Raw genomic sequence first — 20,929 nt, forward strand, 5'->3', positions numbered from 1 at the left:
GATTCCAGTGTCGGTAATGAGACGAGAATTAGCGTTATGGAAGATGAGTCTATGAGGAACGTGTTCAGCTGCCGACTCCGAGGAGGAAACTGCTTGTTGTCTGTGGCCTAAATATATAGGTTTTATTAGTAGATGTCAGGGGAGAAAACTAAACCCTGTAAGATAATAAATCTCCTCATATGTTTCCCTTATTATCTCCAGTAATTGTATTATTACACAGGATTCTTATGATGTTACATCGGATCATCTTCTTCTCATTCAGGTCTCTACAATATCGGATCCTCTCAGTGAAGATCTTCTACAGAAGAGAATTTTCCTGATTTACCCATCAAGGATGGATATGGACAGAGACAAGATGGCGGAGAGGATGTTACACCTCACCCTAGAGATCCTCTTCCGTCTCACTGGAGAGGTGAGAGATTCTGATGACGTCACATTACATCATTCTTATCTATGGGAATAACAGATGGACAGAACTGGAGAGGTGAGGACTCTGGAAATGTCTGTAGTGAGATTTATTAATGTGTCTCTCCATAACCAGGATTACACAGTGGTGAAGAAGACCTCTAGTGATCGCTGTCAGGACCCTGTGTCTGAGGGATGTGGAAGACCCCTGAGCCCAATCACGGGGCCTCCACCTCACCCCTTGATCCATGAGGACATCAATGACCAGAAGATCCTAGAACTCATCTACAAGATGATGGAGCTGCTGACTGGAGAGGTGACACTGCTGGGAATGCTGGGACATTATACAGTAACACTATGAAGGGATCGGGGGATGACGGTATCATTGTATGTGTCAGGTTCCTATAAGGTGTCAGGATGTCGCTGTCTATTTCTCCATGGAGGAGTGGGAGTATTTAGAAGAACACAGAGATCTGTACAAGGACGTCATAATGGAGGTTCCCCAGCCCCTCACATCTCCAGGTAATAGACAGGACTAAATACACACGGCCTATAATTATCTGTATGTAGAGAATGAATTCAGTCCCTGTATGTGTTTCCTCCAGATCTGTCCAGTAAGAGGACAACACCAGAGAGATGTCCCCGTCCTCTTCTTCCACAGGACTGTAACCAAGAAGATCCCAGTGCTCCTCAGGATCATCAGGTAGATGGAGAGACGGTGTCAGGAGATCTCCCCTATGATGTGTAGACGGCTGTGAAGGTCTTGTGCTCAGTCTTGTTTTATCCACCAGTATTATATGTTTTATACTTGTGTAATGAGAGCGGTGGAGATGGCAGGATTAGAGCTGATCATAGATGGGACTTCTCCATCTGTCTGTGACTTTTACAATATTTGTTTCAGGGTGAAGATCTGACCCATATTAATACTACAGAGACAGATGTGAGAGATGATGAGTGGTGTAAAGAGGAGATTCCCACATATGACTACCCAGGTAAGTAGTGACCACTGAATGCAGAGACGTCACAGATTCCTCTCAGTCACCGGCTGTGGCTGCTTTATCGGTGGTGTAGTCCGGCCGTTTTACCATGATCACCATTTTGTCTCTAGACCACAACATTCTCCTCCACCTAAAACTGTTCAAATGACTTTGGGCATTGAAAGCCCTTTTCTATAGAACTTACGACCTGGAGGATCCACCTACCCCCTGGTATTAGTGTGAGGGTGATCCCTTAAAGCAATACCTATATGATTGCATGTGCCTGACCCAATATAGGCTGAGTGCACGCTTAAAGAGTCACACCGATCGCACAGTTAGGCCGGAATCACACTTCTTTGTGTGATACGAGAAACTCGCACGAATCTCTCGTAATCAACATCCAGCACCGCTGCTGGTACTCAGGAACGGAGCTGCGGCTGCATAGAAATGCATAGAAATACATGCAACCACAGCTCCGGTCCTGAGTGTCGGCGGCCGGGTGTTGATGCGAGAGACTCGTGCGAGTTTCTCACATCACACACAGTAGTGTGATCCCGGCCTTAGATGTCTACTCCTTTCTCAGTAAAGGCTTGCACACAACTGAAGTTTATTCTCAAAAGAAAGGAAATAGCCATTCTCTCCTTCACATTAGGAGACGCTGACCGTTACCTGCCCAGATCTGTAACTATAAAGCCAAATGACAGCGTACGTAGAATGTGCTGAGAAGATAGAAAATCACTTGAAGAAAAATCTTATGCTGGGCCTGTAAGAGAAAGCGGAGGGTAATGATGCTGTTGGCTTCCTAGATCCCTGAGATCTTATCGGATGAATCTTCTCTCCCTTCTGTGCTGCTGAATGTCTCATGGTCCCTACAAGACCAGGTCCAGTCTTTCTGACCAAACTTCCCTTTTATGATGGAGAACAGTAAATGTGCAGTGAGGCCAAGTGTGAATTTCTGTCCAATAACAGCAGAGTTTCCCTTTATCCTGACTTTTCACTTTGTATTAAAACCAACTAACTTCCAGGAGGATTGTGATAATCTCCAGGACAAACATTCCGCCTGTGCCATGATAGATCTCTAAGCTGTGCGCGGCTGAGGGCTGTAATATACATTTATTCCCGCCTGCAGGAGATGTGTTGGCTCCAGCCCTGGTGTCATGGAGTCACTCCTCGTCATAAATTACATTGTTTTTGATCCTAAGGAATTCAGATTACTGCACAATCTCTCCTGAAATGGGGAGCAATATTATTTTCTCTAATCTTCTGCTCAGGATCCATAGTAGCTCCAATGGTCCACCATAAATGAGGGCAACTCTGGTTTACTGTGGTGTAATCTGTATTTGTAGCTTTCAGTTAATGAGATTCTCGTGCTCTGGGGCGGGGCTGTGGGTGGGGCTGTGGGCGGAGCTTTATGTGGTGCTCTGATTACATATTCATCTGTATTGGCTTATGACAGGTCGCTGACCCCTCACTGACCTGCCCCCATTATTACATAATGCATATAATAGCATTGATATTATTGGTGATAATGCCTATAATATTGTGGCTATTGTGAGGCTTAGAAAAAAATTACATCCAGCACAATGTCACCGGTGATGGCGGCACCTGCGCAGTATCATCTATATCAACTATATCAAATTTTATTGTTAGGAAGTTATAAGGGTTAAAAGTTAAACAGCGATTTCTCACTTTTATAGCAAAATTTACAAAACCATTTTTTTAGGGACCACCTCACATTTGAAGTCACTTTGAGGGGTAAATATGACAGAAAATACCCAAAAGTGACACCATTCTAAAAACTGCACCCCTCAAGGTGCTCAAAACCACATTCAAGAAGTTTATTAACCCTTCAGGTGCTTCACAGGAATGAATGGAATGTGGAAGGAAAAAATAAACATTTACTTTTCTTTCACAAAAATTTTCCTTTACACCTAATTTTTTTTTTACTTTCACAAGGGTAACAGGAGAAAATGGACTATACATTTTGTTTTGCAAATTCTCTTTTTTTTTTACTGCAAAATATGCTGGAATAATTAGCGGTTGCCATGTCGCATTTCCAGAGCCCCTGATGTGCCTAAACAGTGGGAACCACCAACAAGTGACCCCATTTTGGAAACTAGACCCCTTAGAGAACTTATCCAGATGTGTATTGAGCACCTTGAACCCACAGGTGCTTTACAGAAGTTCATAATGTAGAGCCGTGGAAATAAAAAGGCTAAACCACTGTTTGGGCGCATGGCAGAGCTTGAAAGGGAAGGAGCGCCATATTGGAGACCAGATTTTGCTGGAATTGTTTGTGGGTGATGTCACATTGTCAGAGACAATGACGTGTCTAAACAGTGAAGTGACCCCATTTTGGAAACTAAACCCCCCAAGGAACTTATCTAGATGTGTGATGGGCACTTTGAACCCCCAAGTGCTTCACAGAAGTTAGTTACATAGAGTTGTGAAAATAAAAAATCATATTTTTTCAACAAAAAATTAACTTTTCGACCTCAAATGTTTTTTCCAAAGGGTAACAGGAGAAATTGCACCCAAAAAGTTTTTTTGCAATTTGTCCTGAGTATTCTGACACCCCATATGTGGGGGTAATCCACTGTTTTGGCGCATGGCAGAGCTCGGAAGGGAGTGAGCGCCATATTGGAGAGCAGATTTTGCTGGAATTGTTTGTGGGTGACATGTCACATTGTCAGAGCCCCTGAGGTGCCAGAACAGCATAAGCCCCAAAAGTGACCGCATTTTACCAAATACTTCCCTGAATGAATTCTTCTAGTGGTGCAGTGAGCATACTGACACCACCGCTGTTCCATAGAAAATTATACCATTGGGCAGTGAAGAAAAAATTACTGTATTTTTCGGACCATAAGATGCACCCCAAATTTTCAAAACGAGAATAGGGGAAAAAAGTGCTAAATGGGGGTCCGTCTTACAGTCTGAATTCAGCTTACCGGGGGGGATCAGCACAGGTGCAAGAGTGATCACAGAGGTTGTTCGGAGGTCTATGCTGGTGCAGTGGCCTCCGGAAAATCCCATCCCAGGCTGGTGCGGCAGCGGTGCTCTGTGCTGGGGTGGCGGCAGCGCTCTATGCTGGTGCAGCAGCGCTCTACCTGGGACGGTGGCAGCACTCTGTGCTGGGGCGGCGGCGCCATTTTGTCAAAGCCAGAGGCCTCTGCAGCTCCATTGCTGCGATGCGGTGGCTTCTGGGAAAATGGCAGCTGGGGGCGGTGCATGCTCAGATTCAGATCTCGGCAACGAGATCTTGGGGCGAGATCTGAATCTGAGCATGAGCCGCCCACAGCGGCCATTTTTCTGGAGACCACCGCATCGCAGCAATGGAGCTGCAGGGGTCTCCGGGCTTTGACAAAATGCTGGCGGAGCCCTCCACGCAGCACAGAGCGCCGCTGCATCATTTGTAAGTATATTCCTACTATAAGACACACCCCCATTTCCCCCAAAAAATATTTGGGAAAAAGTGCGTCTTATAGTCCGAATAATATGGTACATTTATACGACTAAGGCCGGTTTCACATTCGCGCTTTTGAGCGCAGCGACGGCCTGCGCACGGCCGCCGCTAAGCCCTGCCCCGCCTCCACCGGTATCTCCGCCTCCGGGCACATGACGTTGCATGCGTCGTGCGTCCCCTATCTTCATCACAGAGGGCGCAGGCCGTGCGCAGTCTGCGCACAGTCTGCGTTTGGCGGCGCATGCGTCCTTTTGACGGTGCGCCGAAGCACAACCAAAATGCAACAGGTTGCGTTTGGCGCTGCTCGGCGCACCGTCAAAAGGACGCATGCGCCGCCAAACGCAGACTGTGCGCAGACTGCGCACGGCCTGCGCCCTCTGTGATGAAGATAGGGGACGCACGACGCATGCAACGTCATGCGCCCGGAGGCGGAGATACTGGTGGAGGCGGGGCATGGGGCGGGGCTTAGCGGCGGCCGTGCGCAGGCCGTCGCTGCGCTCAAAAGCGCGAATGTGAAACCGGCCTAAAATGTTTTTTTAACCCCAGATATTACATTGGAAAATAGGTAGATAGGTAAATGGTCACTACACCCAGAGATGAATTCCCAGAGGGGTGTCATTTCCAAAATGGGGTCACTTCAGGGGGGATTCTGCTTTTATGGCACTTTGGAGAGCCGCTAAGTGCCAGAACAAGAGAATCCTCCCTGAAGTGACCCCATTTTGGAAATGACACCCCTCTGGGATTTCATCTAGGGATATAGTGACCATTTTCACTACATGGATGATTTCCAGAAACTCGTAGTAGAAGTTTTATAGCAAAAATTGCAAAAATGTGATTGTAGTGCCCAATATATTGTGCCCAGCTTGTATCTCTGGAGACCTCTCCCCACCTACCCCCGGAAATTGTTAAGTCAGCTCTACTGAAATGTGTCTGTCACTAAATAAACCAAATACTTGAATGTCAAAACAGTTCAACAACGTGGTTCTGTGTGGAAGATTGTAAAGCCGTCATGGAGGCATAAGGCTGGCAATGATGGGCATTGTGGGTAATAATAGCGGGGATCATGCCTCATTCCTCTCTAGGAACATACACGACATCTTCTCTGGGGTTCTTTCTTGTTTCAGCTACTGGGATGAGTGCAATAAAATGTCGCTCAGTGAGTCTTCTGACATCTTCACATTCTAAAGGATTGGCGGGGACAAAATTGTCAAAAACAAGATTTTCAGTGACCTTTTCCTGATAATCAAGGAAAGTATCTGCATTTCCGGCTTTTTTGTATAACACAAAAGAATTCTATGTGGCCACCTGAAACAAATACATGACTAACTTTTTATACCAGGTATTTGATTTTCTTGATACCTGGTATGGCTGTAGAACCTGATCTGCAAGGTCCACACCCCATATATTTGTTGTAGTCAGTGACAGACACAGGTTTTGGAGTAGTGGATCCCTGTTGGTCTGCAGTGGCCCTTGTGGCATCTGTGTGGATCGAGCTCAGGATAAAAATATCTTTATCCTTATACTTAAGGACAAGCAGCTCTCCATTGTGTAAAGCCCCTGACTGCCCCTTTCAGAACTTTTCTTTGACCAATGATTGTGGAAACCCCTAATGGTTCTTGCGAATGGTCCCACAAGCCCCTATGTTATGTTCAACCAGACTTTTAAATAGGGGTATGCTGGTGTAGTAGTAGTCAACATACAGATTGTAGCCTTTTTGTAAAAATGGAGTTATCATCTCCCAAACCATTTTTCCAGATGTCCATGTCATGATACCAGTGCTGGATGACCGGCACTTCTGGGGTTAATGTTCTGATCTCAGTGCAGACTCTCACCTGCACACCTGGGACCTATTATGGTGGCCTCTCATGGTTCTGGGGAGGCTTCTTATAGCCTCAGGAAGCTCCCATCCCCCGTCAGTTATACTTTCGCCCTTGGCATTGTGTGGTGACCCCTGAGTGTGTTAGTGCTGTGTTCTGGTTGCTTGATTCTCTGTGTACGACTCGGCCTGTTCTCTGGATATCGCGTTGGATTCTGCCTGGTACCTTCTACGTCTGTTTGGTTTTGATCTCTGCTTGGCCCTGACTGTCCGTTCTGTCTCATCCCTGGTACTGTACTGATATCTTGTGTATGACCTTTGGCTTTGTCTGACCTTCCGTCTGTTTATCCCTCAGGTACCTCACTTGCCTGTATTGTGCTTGACCCCCGCTTTGCCTGACTCTGAGTTTTCTACCTCCCCTGAAAGCAGGACACTAAGCCCTGCCCCCTTGCAGTCACATGACCATAGGTCCTATGCCGGCTTGCTAAACTTCTACATTCAGGTCCTGTTCATCTTTATTTTCCGGCTATTCTTGTCCCCAGGGGTCCCTACGGTGCGGGTGAGTCCCTGCTTAGCGGAGGCTGTACGCTGGCGCTGTCAGGACCCTGACAGTCCCCAGATAAGTAGGGCTTCCTGGTGGGTTCAGTTTGCTGTCTTTCCCCTCATAATTGTGAAAAGCTGATGTGTATCCGGTTGAACTCTCACACATTTTATAGAGCTTTATGCCGAACCTTGCCCTCTTAGAAGGAATAAATTGCTTAAGATGCAGTCTTCCTTTGAATTTTATAATGGACTCATCAATGGAAATAACATAGGGGTGGCTTGAACAGGGCAGTTGGACCAATAGGACTGAATGCTCATTTTTTTAACAAGCTCCATATTGAATGTAAGTCCTAAAAATGTTTTACTTTCTAGGACATTAGTTGGTGTCCATAAATTTGACCTAGCATAATAGGATGGTGGATTCTGGCTGATGAATTGGGACACATATAAATTTGTAGGACAATATGCTCTAGCAAGCTATCTGTCAGAAACAAATTAAAAAATTAATTGTTCCAAAATTTTCCACCTCCACATTTATACCAGGAATGGCATTAAAATTAGGGATGAATGGAGTAGCCGAATCCGAAGCCTCCCATCTGGGAAATGCTACATCAAGAGGAAAAGCCCCTTGGACATTGGTGTGCGCCAATTCACGAGCACTAGGGACAGCGCTAGTACTGGGCATTGGAGTTGGAGACATTTCTCCAGAAGCGCTATTTGTCCTCCTTGTTGTACTGGTCCTTGTGTGTGAGGATGGACCAGAATCACTGCTCATTTCTGAGCTATCACTGTCGCTGCTACTAAAGCCCTCGAAATCCACATCGCCATCTGACACTGCACTTTCTTCACTGTCCGAACATAAAAGTGCATAAGCCTCCTCTGCACTATAATACTGACGGGCCATTTTATTTATTTTTTTTTTTCCCGGAAATAGAAAACTCTGACGTGACCAAATTATTGGGGAAACAATTGAGAAAAACCTAATTCTTTAGCCTAACCCTAACTTTAGAATAAACACTAACTTTAGTCCCAACACTAACCCTAACTATAGCACTAACCCTAACCTGCCTTATCTGTATTGTTACTTTATAGCACAATCGCTGACTGACACAGCTGTTCCCAGCAGCACTTGTAACACTTTCTCCTCTAATCTCTTACCGACAGGAGATCTGAGGAGAAACAGCGTTTTTATGGGGCAGATCGCCAGGAAAAGTTCATTGCTGCAACAAACTTTCCCAGTGATTTGTCTCATTGGCTGGTGTGACGCTGACGTCATAAGGACCTGTACCGATCAGGTCTCAATGAGGTAGGGGGTCACAGGAAGCATTTTGCGGTGGAATCCCCTAGTTATAAGGTACGTGGGGTCCCGATGAGCACAAAACTGCCGACCGTAGACAAACGACTGCGCTGCACAAAGTCCTGCTTGCGCCGGCGTTTATCTACCATTGGCGGTCATGAACCGATTACGTTAAGGCCTATTTCATGAGTTTTAATTTTTTAAAAATTCTGTGGAAGCCTGGCTGAAAAGCAATGTCAGACTTTCATCTGCTCATTTTCATAGATTTTTGATTTATTTCTACTTTTGTCAGATTAAAGTTATTTCTGTGACCATTGTGGGTTTTTCTGTCATTAAACGAGGGGTACCAACAATTTTGACCACGTGTGTAGGAGGAGTGAATATTTTGACTCCACAGCCACTTTCCGGAAATTAACACGCAGTGGATGTTGGAGTGAAAATTACACATTTGCCATTTTATTACCCAGCACATAGTGCCCAGATTGTGCTCCAGGAGACACACACCACAAATTAAGTGGGTTCTTCTCACTATAATATTGCTAAATACAGGGATCCTAAATGTTGTTTGCGCACACTACAAGACTCCGAAGTGAGAGCGGATTTTGCTGGATTGGTTTATAGAAACCTTGTTGGTTTTCAGCAGCCTTTGAGCCACTAATAGTGTGGGAACCTCTGTTTTTCCATTGACAGATGATGGACCTGAGTGGGGACTTGTTTTTGTGAGATGAGAATTGGTATTATTTTCGCCTACATAACATTGATTGGTTTCTTTTTATTCGATATTTGGGAGGCAGAATGAACAAACAGTTGAACACCGCACACTACTGGCTCATCCAACAAGGTTTTCTATTAGACTGTGAACTCTCATTGTCTTGGTAAATAATTAAAGTTTTTTACATAGCTTGCCATTTTTATGGACAGTTTAAGTAGAAACGTTCAAAAATATAAAACTCATGGATATTTTATTAAAAATAATTGTTTTTTTTATTTTAGCAGATGACTGTACCAGGAGATCAGAGGGAGAGCTGACATCTTCAATTTTGAAATCTGATGATCTTGAGATCCTACAAGATACAACTGAAGTGATTGCTATTACTCCAGATATATCATCATCCATTCACAGCAAAGATCTGTCATCTGGTCCTATGAAACAGGTCCCATCTTCTGATTCATTACTGACTACTAAGAAAAATCAAAGTCACAAAAGAGGCAATAAAAAACAAACTGCTCCTAAAGCAAAGAAGTCATTTTCATGTTCAGAATGTGGGAAATATTTTGCACGTAAATCACTGCTTGTTGCTCACCATAGAACTCACACAGGGGAGAAGCCTTTTTCCTGTTCAGAATGTGGGAAATGTTTTACACATAAATCAGATTTTGTTACCCACCAGAGAACTCACACAGGGGAGAAGCCTTTTTCATGTTCAGAATGTGGGAAATGTTTTCACAAAAAAAACTTTTTCTTATTCACCAGAGAACTCACACAGGGGAGAAGCCTTTTTCCTGTTCAGAATGTGGGAAATGTTTTAACCAGAAATGGCATCTTGTTAGTCACCAGAGAACTCACACAGGGGAGAAGCCTTTTTCATGTTCAGAATGTGGGAAATGTTTTAACCAGAAATGTAATCTTGATATACACCAAAGAACTCACACAGGAGAGAAGCCTTTTTCCTGTTCAGAATGTGGGAAATGTTTTAACCAGAAAGGGAATCTTAATGAACACCATAGAACTCACACAGGGGAGAAGCCTTTTTCCTGTTCAGATTGTGGGAAATATTTTAACCGGAAAGCGCTTCTTGTTAGACATCAGAGCAGTCACACAGAGGAGAAGCCGTTTTCATTTTCTTAATGTGGGAAATATTTTACTTGGAAATCAACTGTTAATAAACATTAGAGACATCACATAGGGGAGAAGCCTTTTTTATGTTCATAATGTTGATATAGTTTTAAAGGCGAGTACTCTGGCAGCTGTGCTCTGCTTGTGAGCAACGCATTATGTCCCTGCCATGTGCTGCTTACAAGCATAAAGCAGTTGCTGGTATCAGAGCAGGATTCAGCAAGGGAGCGCCGGGTAGGTAAGTGTAATGCTTTTTTTTAATGTTTTGTGATGGGGCCATGGATACCAGGATGGGGCCAATTATAAGGATTGGGCTATGCATACCAGGACTGGAATGGGGGGCCAGTCATACCCGAATAGTGATGGTGCCCTGCATACCAGGATAAGGATGGGGGCCATGCATACCAGGAGCGGGATGGGGCCAATCATGCCAGAATAGGGATGGGACCCTGCATACTAGGACAAAATGGGGACGCTGCATACCAGGATAAGGATGAGGGCCATGCATACTACGACATGATGGGAGCCCTGCAAACCAGGATAAGGATGGGGCCATGCATACTAGTATAGGGATGAGGGATCTATGTATACCAGGGTAGGGATGAGGGGACCATATATACCAGGATAGGGGATATTAAGTACAGAATTAACCACAATTTTTGCTTCAATTTTTTTTCCTAATTTCCTCTAAACCTAGGTGTGTCTTATAGTCCAAAAAATACAGTATACCATTCCTCACGTTTGACCTCATTAAAATAAAAACACACTCCACTGGCGGGCCGGCTCCACTTCAGTGGTGTTGAGACTCACGGTCCCGGGGCTAATGTGAGGTTCTCACATCACACGAGCCCTGCACCCAATCAGCGGCAGCTTCACTGCTCCTTCCTTTGGTCTGAACATCAGCAGGAAGCCAGGGCTGCGGCTGCTCTCTGACGGCCTCATGATGCTTGATTTGTCCGAAGGTGGGGACAGTGATGTCAGCGCTGATTGGGCACAGGGCTCACATGACATAAAAACCTCAAGAGACCCCAGAAAGCAGGTACCGACAACGTTTTCAAACATCAAAAATCCCACACGGGGAAAAGTCATTATTATACCTAGAGTGTGAGAAATGAGTTACAGGAAAATCGTATTTTGTGGGCCATCAAAAATAACTCAGACGAGGAGAACCTATATATATTATTCACAGATTGTACAAAAAAATGATGCGCGTGGCGTGCGTTCAAGAATGATATATTATATGGGAGTTTTATAGAATAAACCAAATACCAACAGAAAATAAACGACCAAAAACAAACATTTATCAGTAAAATTAACTCATCTTAATTAGGTAAAGTATGAAAGAATTGCGCCATTTTCCGATACCCGTCGCATCTTCATTTTTCATGATCTTGGGTTAGGTGAAGACTTATTTTTTGTGGACCGAGCGGACGTTTTTAATGATACCATTTTGGTGCAGATACAATCTTCTGATCGCCTGTTATTGTATTTTAATGTAATAGTGTGGCGACCAAAAAAACTTAATTCTGGCATTTTTTACGTTTTATCTCATTACGCCATTTAGTGATCAGGTTAATTCTTTTTTTATGTTGATAGATCGGGTGATTCTGAATGCAGCAATACCAAATATGTATTTTTTATTGTTTTATTTTAAATGGGGCAAAAGGGGAATTTGAACTTTCATATTTTTTTTTACTTTTTTAATATTTTTATAAACTTTTTTTTTTTTTTACTTTTGCCATTGTGAAGACATACAGCAGTGTTCCTTAATTAACCAGACAACTATTTTTAGCCAATAAAGAATAATAGAATGTTATCTGTATGTTGGCCTTAATTTTAAGTGTTTAATTTCTAGTTGGTCAAGAAAACAGACTTTTGTTTGTAAGTCGGTAATATTGACTTTTATTGTGCCCTTATCCTTGATCACTAGTGATGTTTGCTGATATGCTAATTATGCATTGTGTTATGGAGCCAGTTTGTTGACTTCTAAAGCAGAGAGAGAAAAACTATGCAAATAGTTTAATCAAGTAATGCTACTTGTTCTCATCTCCATTCTTACCCTTTATGTAAATACTAAATGAGGGACACTTGTTAAGTGTACAAATAGAATAACTACAATGTCCCAAAACCTAATCCAAAAGGGCAAATCACGCAAATCCGTATCACAAATCCCATCAATATAAACATGGAACAAGGAAGAAATCCCAATAATATTAAAAATTCATTTTATTCAAAAATTCTAAAAATGACAAAAGCATAATGCCGTAATAGGGGACACCGTACACACTTAAGTAATCATGAGGAGACAATGTAAGACTGACATGTATGAACCAATTACATGACAGTACATATCAATTCTTATATCAATAATTATAATATTTATTCCATACAGTCAGAACCCATATACAATGTCTGAACAAGATCAATGATATCCAAAATATCCCTCCCCTAAGGGTATAAGGGAAACCACTCAGAGGCTAAAGGCATATATACTATAACCGTGTAAAATAACACGGACACAATGAGAACGTCAAGAATCCTGATCATAAATATGCCGATATGCACAGAGCACAAGGAATGAAAAAGTAATATTACCTCTAATTACAAGTGTGATCCAGCGTCCCCTCACCCCGACGCGCGTTTCGCCACCTGCTTCTTCCGGGGGCGTCAAAGAATTAAGTGGTGTACTTAATTATTTGTACCAACTGGGGGGTCTGTATGTGGGAGAGACAGGGCAAAAGCTTAGAACAAGGATGAATTCTCACAACTACACAATAAGAGAAAAAAGAATAGATCTACCTGTGGCAAAACATTTTTGTAGCCCTGATCACAGCACCATGGACATGAAATTACTTGTATGAAAAAGGTAACTTCAAATCTCAGAGAAACAGAAGGATCTGGGAGTATAAACTCATGACAGTCTTTGACACTCTCAATGCAGGAATGAATGTGTCGCATGGATTCATGTCTAATATCAATTAAGGAATTTTCTCCTCAGACATTGTGGGGCATCACAACACAGAACCAGACCCCTATCAGGGGACAATAAAACTTTCACACTCCTAATCTATGAACTGTTCCAATATTTATGGCCACCACTGTTTATCCCTCCCCCATAATGATAGTTCTACTTCACGTCATTTGTCTTACCTATTGCATTATGTCTGTGCTATGTGATTCTTCAGATTTTGTATTACTCTATGCCTGAAGAGACCTGAGTAGTCTGGAAAGCTTGCAATGTGTTACCATCTTTTCAGTTAGCCATTAACCCCTTTACTCCCAAGGGTGGTTTGCACGTTAATGCCCGGGCCAATTTTTACAATTCTGACCACTGTCCCTTTATGAGGTCATAACTCTGGAACGCTTCCATGGATCCTGGTGATTCTGACATTGTTTTCTCATGACATATTGTACTTCATGTTAGTGGTAAAATTTCTTTGACATGACTTGCGTTTATTTGTGAAAAAAATGGAAATTTGGTGGAAAATGTTGCAATTTTCCAATTTTGAATTTTCATGCCCATTAATCACAGAGTTATGTCACACAAAAGACTTAATAACATTTCCCACATGTCTACTTAACATCAACACAATTTTGGAACCAAATTTTTTTCGTTAGGAAGTTATAAGAGTTAGAAGTTGACCAGCCATTTCTCATTTCTACAACACCATTTTTTTTTTAGGGACCACATCACATTTGAAGTCACTTTGAGGGGTCTATATGATAGAAAATACCCAAAAGTGATACCATTTTGAAAACTGCACCCCTCAAGGTGCTCAAAACCACATGTCAGAAGTTTATTAACCCTTCTGGTGCTTCACAGGAATTTTTGGAATGTTTTAAAAAAGAAATGAACATTTAACTTTTTTTATAAAAACTTTACTTCAGATCCAATTATTTTTTTTCCCTAATGGTAACAGGAGAATTTGGACTGCAAAAGTTATTGTGCAATTTGTCCTGAGTACGCTGATACCTGATATGTGGGGGTAAGCCACTGTTTGGGCGCATGGTAGAGCTTGGAAGGGAAGGAGCGCCGTTTGACTTTTTCAACACAAAATTGGCTGGAATTGAGATTGGACGCCATGTTGCGTTTGGATAGCCCCTGATGTGCCTAAACAGTGGAAACCCCCACAAGTGACCCCTTTTTGGAAAATACACCCCCCAAGGAACTTATCTAGATGTGTGATATGAACTTTGAACCCCCAGGTGTTTCACTAAAGTTTATAGCGTCTGGGTGTGAAAATATGAAAATCATTTTTTCCACAAACATGATTTTTAGTCCCCAATATTTTATTTTCCCCAGGGTAACAGTAGAAATTGGACCCCAAAAGTTGTTGTCCAATTTGTCCTGAGTACACTGATGCACCATATGTGGCAGAAAACTACTGTATGGGTGCACATTGGGGCTCGGAAGGGAAGTAGTGACGTTTTAGAATGCAGACTTTGATGGAATGGTCTGCGGTGTCATGTCACGTTTGGAGAGCCCCTGATGTGCCTAAACAGTGGAAATCCCCCACAAGTGACCCCATTTTGGAAACTAGACCCCCCCAGGGAACTTATCTTATTTAGATAAGACCCCCCCTGGGAACTTATCTAAATGTGTAGTGAGCACTTTGAACCTCAAGTGCTTCACAGAAGTTTATAACGTAGAGCCATAAAAGTAAAAAATATTTTTTTCCACAAAAATGATATTTTCTAGGCCAATTTTTATATTTTCTCAAGGGTAGCAGAAGAAATTGGACTCCAAGAGTTATTGTGCAAATTGTCCTGAGTACGCTGATACCCCATATGTTGGGGTAAACCACAGTTTAGGTGCATGGCAGAGCTCAGAATGGAAGGAGCGCCACATTTTACTGTTATGGTTTGCAGGTGCCATGACACACTGGGAGAGCCCATGAGGTGCCAGAACAGCAGAACCCCCTATAAGTGACCCCATTTTATGAATTACACCTCAATGAATTCATCTAGGGTTTGCAGTGATCATATAGACACCATGGGTGTGTCACAGAATTTTATACCATTGGGCAGCCATGCGGAGAGACTCGGGAGGACCGGAGCACTATTTGCCTATTCAAGTGAATGGGTCTGTGCACATGTCAGAGTGTTTCCACGGACCGTGTGTCCATGAGCAAACCACGCTGACGTCCATTTTTAATGTCAGCATGGGCCACAAAACAGCATACGTGCACACATAAATCACATGGATATCATTCATATGACACGCATTGGCACCGGGGAAGAAGCGTTACAGTAAGCGCTGTTCCCCAGTGCCAGGTGCTGAACACGACTCACCATTCTCCCCTGCTTGTGTCGATCTCCGGCACAGTACCAGTACCAGAAATATCAGGACATGTGAATGAGGTGCTATAGCGGGTTTTTACGTTTGGCAGCTGTCACACACTAAAAGATGCTTTTCATTGTAAAAATAGTTTTTGCATCACCACATTTTGAGAGCTATAATTTTTTGATATTTTTTGATCGCTTTTTATTCTGATTTTTGGATGCAGAATGAAGAAAAACCATCAATTCATGAGTTTCTTTTGGGGGGGCGTTTATACCGTTCCAGGTGTGGTAAAATTGATAAAGCAGTTTTATTCTTCGGGTCACTATGATTACAGCAATACCTCATTTATATCATTTTTTATGTTTATACAATAAAAACTATTTTATATAAAAAAATAATTATTTTTTCATTGCTTTTTTCTGAGAGCTATAACTTTTTTATTTTTCCGCTGATGACACTGTATGGGGGCTTTTTTTTGCGGGACAAGATGACGTTTTCAGCGGTACCATGTTTATTTATTGATCAAGTGTTTTTCCACTTTTTGCATGGCGGTATGAAGACAAAGCGTTGTTTCTTGTCTTTGCTTTTATGGTGTTCACTAAAGGGGTTACCTAGTGGAACAGTTTTATAGGTTGGGTCGTTATGGACGTGGCAATACCAAATATGTGTACTTTTACTGTTTAGATTTTTTTTAATTCAAATATTTATTTAATGTTAGAATAAATATTGACTTTTTTATTTTCTATTTATTTTTTTTATTTCTACAATTAGTTACATGTTTTTTTCATTTCATTCTATCTTTTACACTTTGTCCCACCATGGGACAGTCATTTTTTGCAGGCTGATCGCTTCTATGGCAGGCAGATGAAGCAACATCCCCATGCTATAGAACAGGGGTGGGGAACCTTCTTTCTTCCAAGGGCCATTTGGATATTTATACCATCCTTCGGGGGCTGTACAAGCTCCGCCCACAAAGTACATCCTGACTCTGGCACTGGTTTCATGACTTAATCTTTCATTGTATGCCCTTCAATGTTCAGTAGTGAACACTGCGTGTGTGTGCTAACAGAGCAAGAAGAAATTAATGAGCTTCTGGCAATCAAAATACAGCTCCCTGCCCAAGAATGCGGTCCCTGAGAATCTGCTCGGAGGCCTGACAAAAGGTCATCGAGGGCCGTAAATGGCCCTGGGGCCTGAGGTTCCCCACCCCTGCTATAGAAGCTGTCAGCGCTGCACTCAGTGCCCTGACACTGAGAGACCGCCTGACTTGCACTGCGCATGACCAGGAAGTTTCTTAGCTCTGGTCGTGACAACATCAGGTTACCATGGCAGTGATCGCGACCTCGCGTCACGTTGTGGGGTCTCCGATCCAAAGGCAGAGGGACTGTCAGACCTCTGACTGCACCAGGAATGCTGTGATCGTGTTCGATTGCAGTATTTTGGGGGTTAAAATGCCGGGAGTGGTCTGTGACTGCTCCTGGCACTTAGTGCTGGGTGTCAGCTGTGAGAATCAGCTGACACCCGGCCACGATCGGCCGCACACCACCTGTGTGCGCGGCCGATCGCCGAGACGTACTATTCTGTCAATGGTCAAATTGGCTCAGGGCACATGGACGGAATAGTACGTCTGATGTCAGAAAGGGGTTAAACACAATACCACCCCTCTTATTTATTGTATTACGCTGCATTAGAAACTAAATAATTACGGCATGATGAAAATCAGCTTAAAGTTTCATGGAGCAATGTCTACCTTTCCCTCTTACCCCCCCCCCCTTAGTTCGTATGATCCCTATTTTTTGTGCTTCAGTTTTCCTTGGTTTTTCCTTTTCTCTAGGAGCCAAGCCATATGTGACGCCCCTATCACCGACTCTATGGTCTCTGCGCTGACTGTAGGACTTGTAGCTGTTTAACATTTAATAATTCATTGGTTAAAAAGAAGCTGTCCGGTTGAGTTATGAAACGAGCCGTGTCCTCTTGATTCTCCCCTTCTGAATTCAGAGCTGACAATGACAATTTTACTTGTCCCTTGTCTCTACGATATCTACAAGTTTTCCTTTTACCGCTACATGTTATTGATACATAAAAGTTTCAGGACTCGGAAACATTATTTTTGCAAATATAAAGATGCGTGATATTTTGTTAGGCCAATTGTCTGATACTTAGAGGAAGCTTAGCAGCAATTCCAATATCTAAGACATATCTAAACACTATTACGGATTACACACAGTCACAGAAATTGCATTATAAGCTGTGGCCCTCATTCAGTGACAGCTCTTTTTCTTGTCTCTTGTACTCCTGCATCTGGTCATCTCCTACAATGGCCCAACGTTATCTACAAGCATTGATGGATTCCATTGTCCTTGATCTCTTGTTTCCATAGGTGCAATATCTTGGTGGAATCGCTCACCGTGCTCATCGCTCACGACTTCACAGTTTGGTTGAAAAATGTCTTGATGCGAATGTAAGAAATGAATCTTTAAGGACATGTACAGCCAAGATCCTGACACAGTGCGGAAAATAAGTATTTGATACGCTGCCGATTTTACAAGTTTTCCCTCCTACAAAGAATGGAGAAGTCTGTAATATTTATCACAGGTACAATTCAACGGTGACAGAAAATCCAAAAATAAAAAAAGCAGAAAATCACATTGTATGATTTTAAAATAATGAAATTGCATTTTATTGCATGAAATAAGTATATGATCACCGACCAACCACCAAGAATTCAGACTCTCACAGACCTGTTAGTTTTTCTTTAAAAGCCCTTCTACTCTGCTCTCACCTGTATTAACTGCAACCGGTTTGAACTTGTTGCCTGTATAAAAGACACCTTTCCAGATAATCAGTCACACGCCAACCTCTCCACCATGGCCAAGACCAAAGAGCTGTCTAAGGACACCAGTGACAAAATTGTAGACCTGCACAAGGCTGGGGTGGACTGCAGCACAATAGGCAAGCAGCTTGGTGAAAAGTCAACAATTGTTGACAAAATTATTACAAAATGGAAGAAACACAAGTTGACTGTCAGTCTTCTTCGCTCTGGGGCTACATGCAAGATCTCGTCTCGTGGGGTAAGGAAGATTCTGAGAAAGGTCAGAAAGCCCAGAACTACATGGTAAGACTTGGTCAATGACCTGAAGAGAGCTGGGATCACAGGACCGGGCCTGTGCATAGCTAATCAGCTACCTAGTGTTCACTGGTGGATACAGACTGACCTGCAGGTAGCCACCAGGTACCACTCCTGGGCAGAACCCAATATTGCAGCTGCAGACCCCAGAGGTCAGGTTCGCTGACACTGAATAGGGATAAGTCTCTGTTCAGACTAGTAAGTTCTGGTACCTCTATAGAATGGTTACTGACACTGATTAGGGCAAGGTTAAGACACTCTGGTCTATGATACTGGAACAGGGTTTGGCCGAACACAGACCAGATGACAAAGTTCAGGCACTGGCCACTCATGGACAAGCTTCAAGCACTGGCCGCTCCGGGAATGAGGTTAAGGCCCTGGCCTTTCTGGATCCAGGGGACTACGGATACAGGACTTGCCACACCGGAATGAGTTTCAGACACTGGCTGCTCTGGGACCAGGGGATGACGGATTCAGGACTGGCCACACTGGGGCAAGGAATACAGGTTTAGGACACTGGCCAAACCAGGACCAGGGGACCTCATAACTCACTAGTAGTACACCTTACTGACTAATGATTCTACACGTTGCATGGCGAATCCCTAAGGGAGAGGGAGTCTTTTATATAGGATGACTCCCAGCAATTAGCTGGAAGCCATCTTCCAGGTGTAGTAATTATACTAAACATCTCTGAGCAACAAGCTAAGGGCATTTAGTATATACTTGCTCTGCCCCTTTAAGAATGGGGGAGTGCGCGCATGTGTGTACTAGGTGCATCGCTTGGAGCTGCAGCTCTCACCCAACCAGGAAGCAGGAGAACGCTGAGGATTGTGCCAAGGGTCTGAGTCAGTAAGCTGGCATCCCACCATGCAGGGGTGCCGGTAATAGAGCTACAAGCACACTATGCCATCATGGATTAAAATCTTCCAGGGCCGTAAGGTCCTGCTACTCACACCAGCATATGTCAAGGCCCATTAGAAGTTTATTATATAGGGAAAAAGAAATCCAAACCTTCAGGGCCCTGTGTGAAAAAGTGATTGCCCCTAAACCTTATAACTGGTTGGGCCACTCTTAGCAGCAACAACCACTTGCAATAACTGGCAGTGAGTTTCTGGAGGAATTTTGGCCACTCATCTTAGTAGAATTTCCGAGTGTGAACCATCTAGCTCCCAACCATCTCAGATTCAGCTGGACTGTCATGTCCCGTCTCAGCTGTTCTCCCAACCTCTATATTCCTCTCTCCGACATTTTCATTGCTCCTGTAGCTCCTCCTGCTCGGAGGGATTGGCTGCTTCTCTGCTAAGTGCATAAATTAGATTATAGATTCACTTCCTCTCCCTTCAGTGATTGGTCTCCCCAGGACTATGAGCTTCCATCTCAGTATCCACAGGCTGCTGCTTTACCAGTGAGCCACAGCTCACAATGCTGGAGATGGGAGAATTTGGTCATATTGACCTCTATATTGCTGGCAATGAACTCAGAAGCAGAGTATACATATCCATAGCAATACATTGTGTATAAGAATGCTTTTTATGGTGCCTGTATACTGAGGGGAAGAAAAATATATATTTTTGTTCTTATAAAAGTATTTAAAATAATAAGTAATTACAAATATGTATTTTTTAATGTTAGACTCACAGATCCCAAACCCACAGCCTCAACATTACTGACAGGCACTGTAAGCTGCTGAGCCACAAGCTCCAGTGAAGTGACTGCAGGATTGTGTGCACTTGATCCATATTCCAGGCTCTGACTACAGGCAGATTATTCTGATAGAAATACACTGCTGTGTACAATGGATGTTTCTGTATTCTAGAGGAGAAGAAGATATTTTTTCATCCTATAAAATTACTAATAATAATGAAAAAAAAAGTCATTTTAATGCGTTTTTCAAATAATAAGCATCACAAATCAGTGAATAACCCGGACATTGTTGTGCCAATATAACAGTAATGACCCGCAGAACACAGCGATCAGATTATTTACAGGAATCGGTAAATTACGGGAGAAACAAAATGTGTAATGCGGAGGACGTGTTCACACGTAGCGTAAATGCTGCGTTCTTTCTTCTGTAAATGTCTGATCCAGATGACGTAGTGACAATCTTCCCTGATTATTGCGCGTTTTTCTCAGATGAAGCCTATAAAGGGAAAACGCATCAAAGCCCAAGAGGTCCGCAG

General features: G+C 43.1%; 1 protein-coding gene across 1 annotated transcript in view; it reads left to right on the plus strand.

Annotated features, from left to right (window-relative positions):
• Window positions 1–20,929, plus strand: part of LOC141101553 (oocyte zinc finger protein XlCOF29-like) — a 221,784-nt gene that overhangs the window by 10,127 nt on the left and 190,728 nt on the right. The window contains exon 2 of the mRNA XM_073590673.1: window positions 263–412. Within this exon, the coding sequence (XP_073446774.1) occupies window positions 263–412 (150 nt within the window). The remainder of the gene's footprint in view (window positions 1–262; window positions 413–20,929) is intronic.

Source organism: Dendrobates tinctorius, unplaced genomic scaffold (assembly GCF_039654945.1).
Source record: "Dendrobates tinctorius isolate UK_male_01 unplaced genomic scaffold, ASM3965494v1 ptg000119l, whole genome shotgun sequence".
NCBI lineage: Eukaryota > Metazoa > Chordata > Amphibia > Anura > Dendrobatidae > Dendrobates > Dendrobates tinctorius.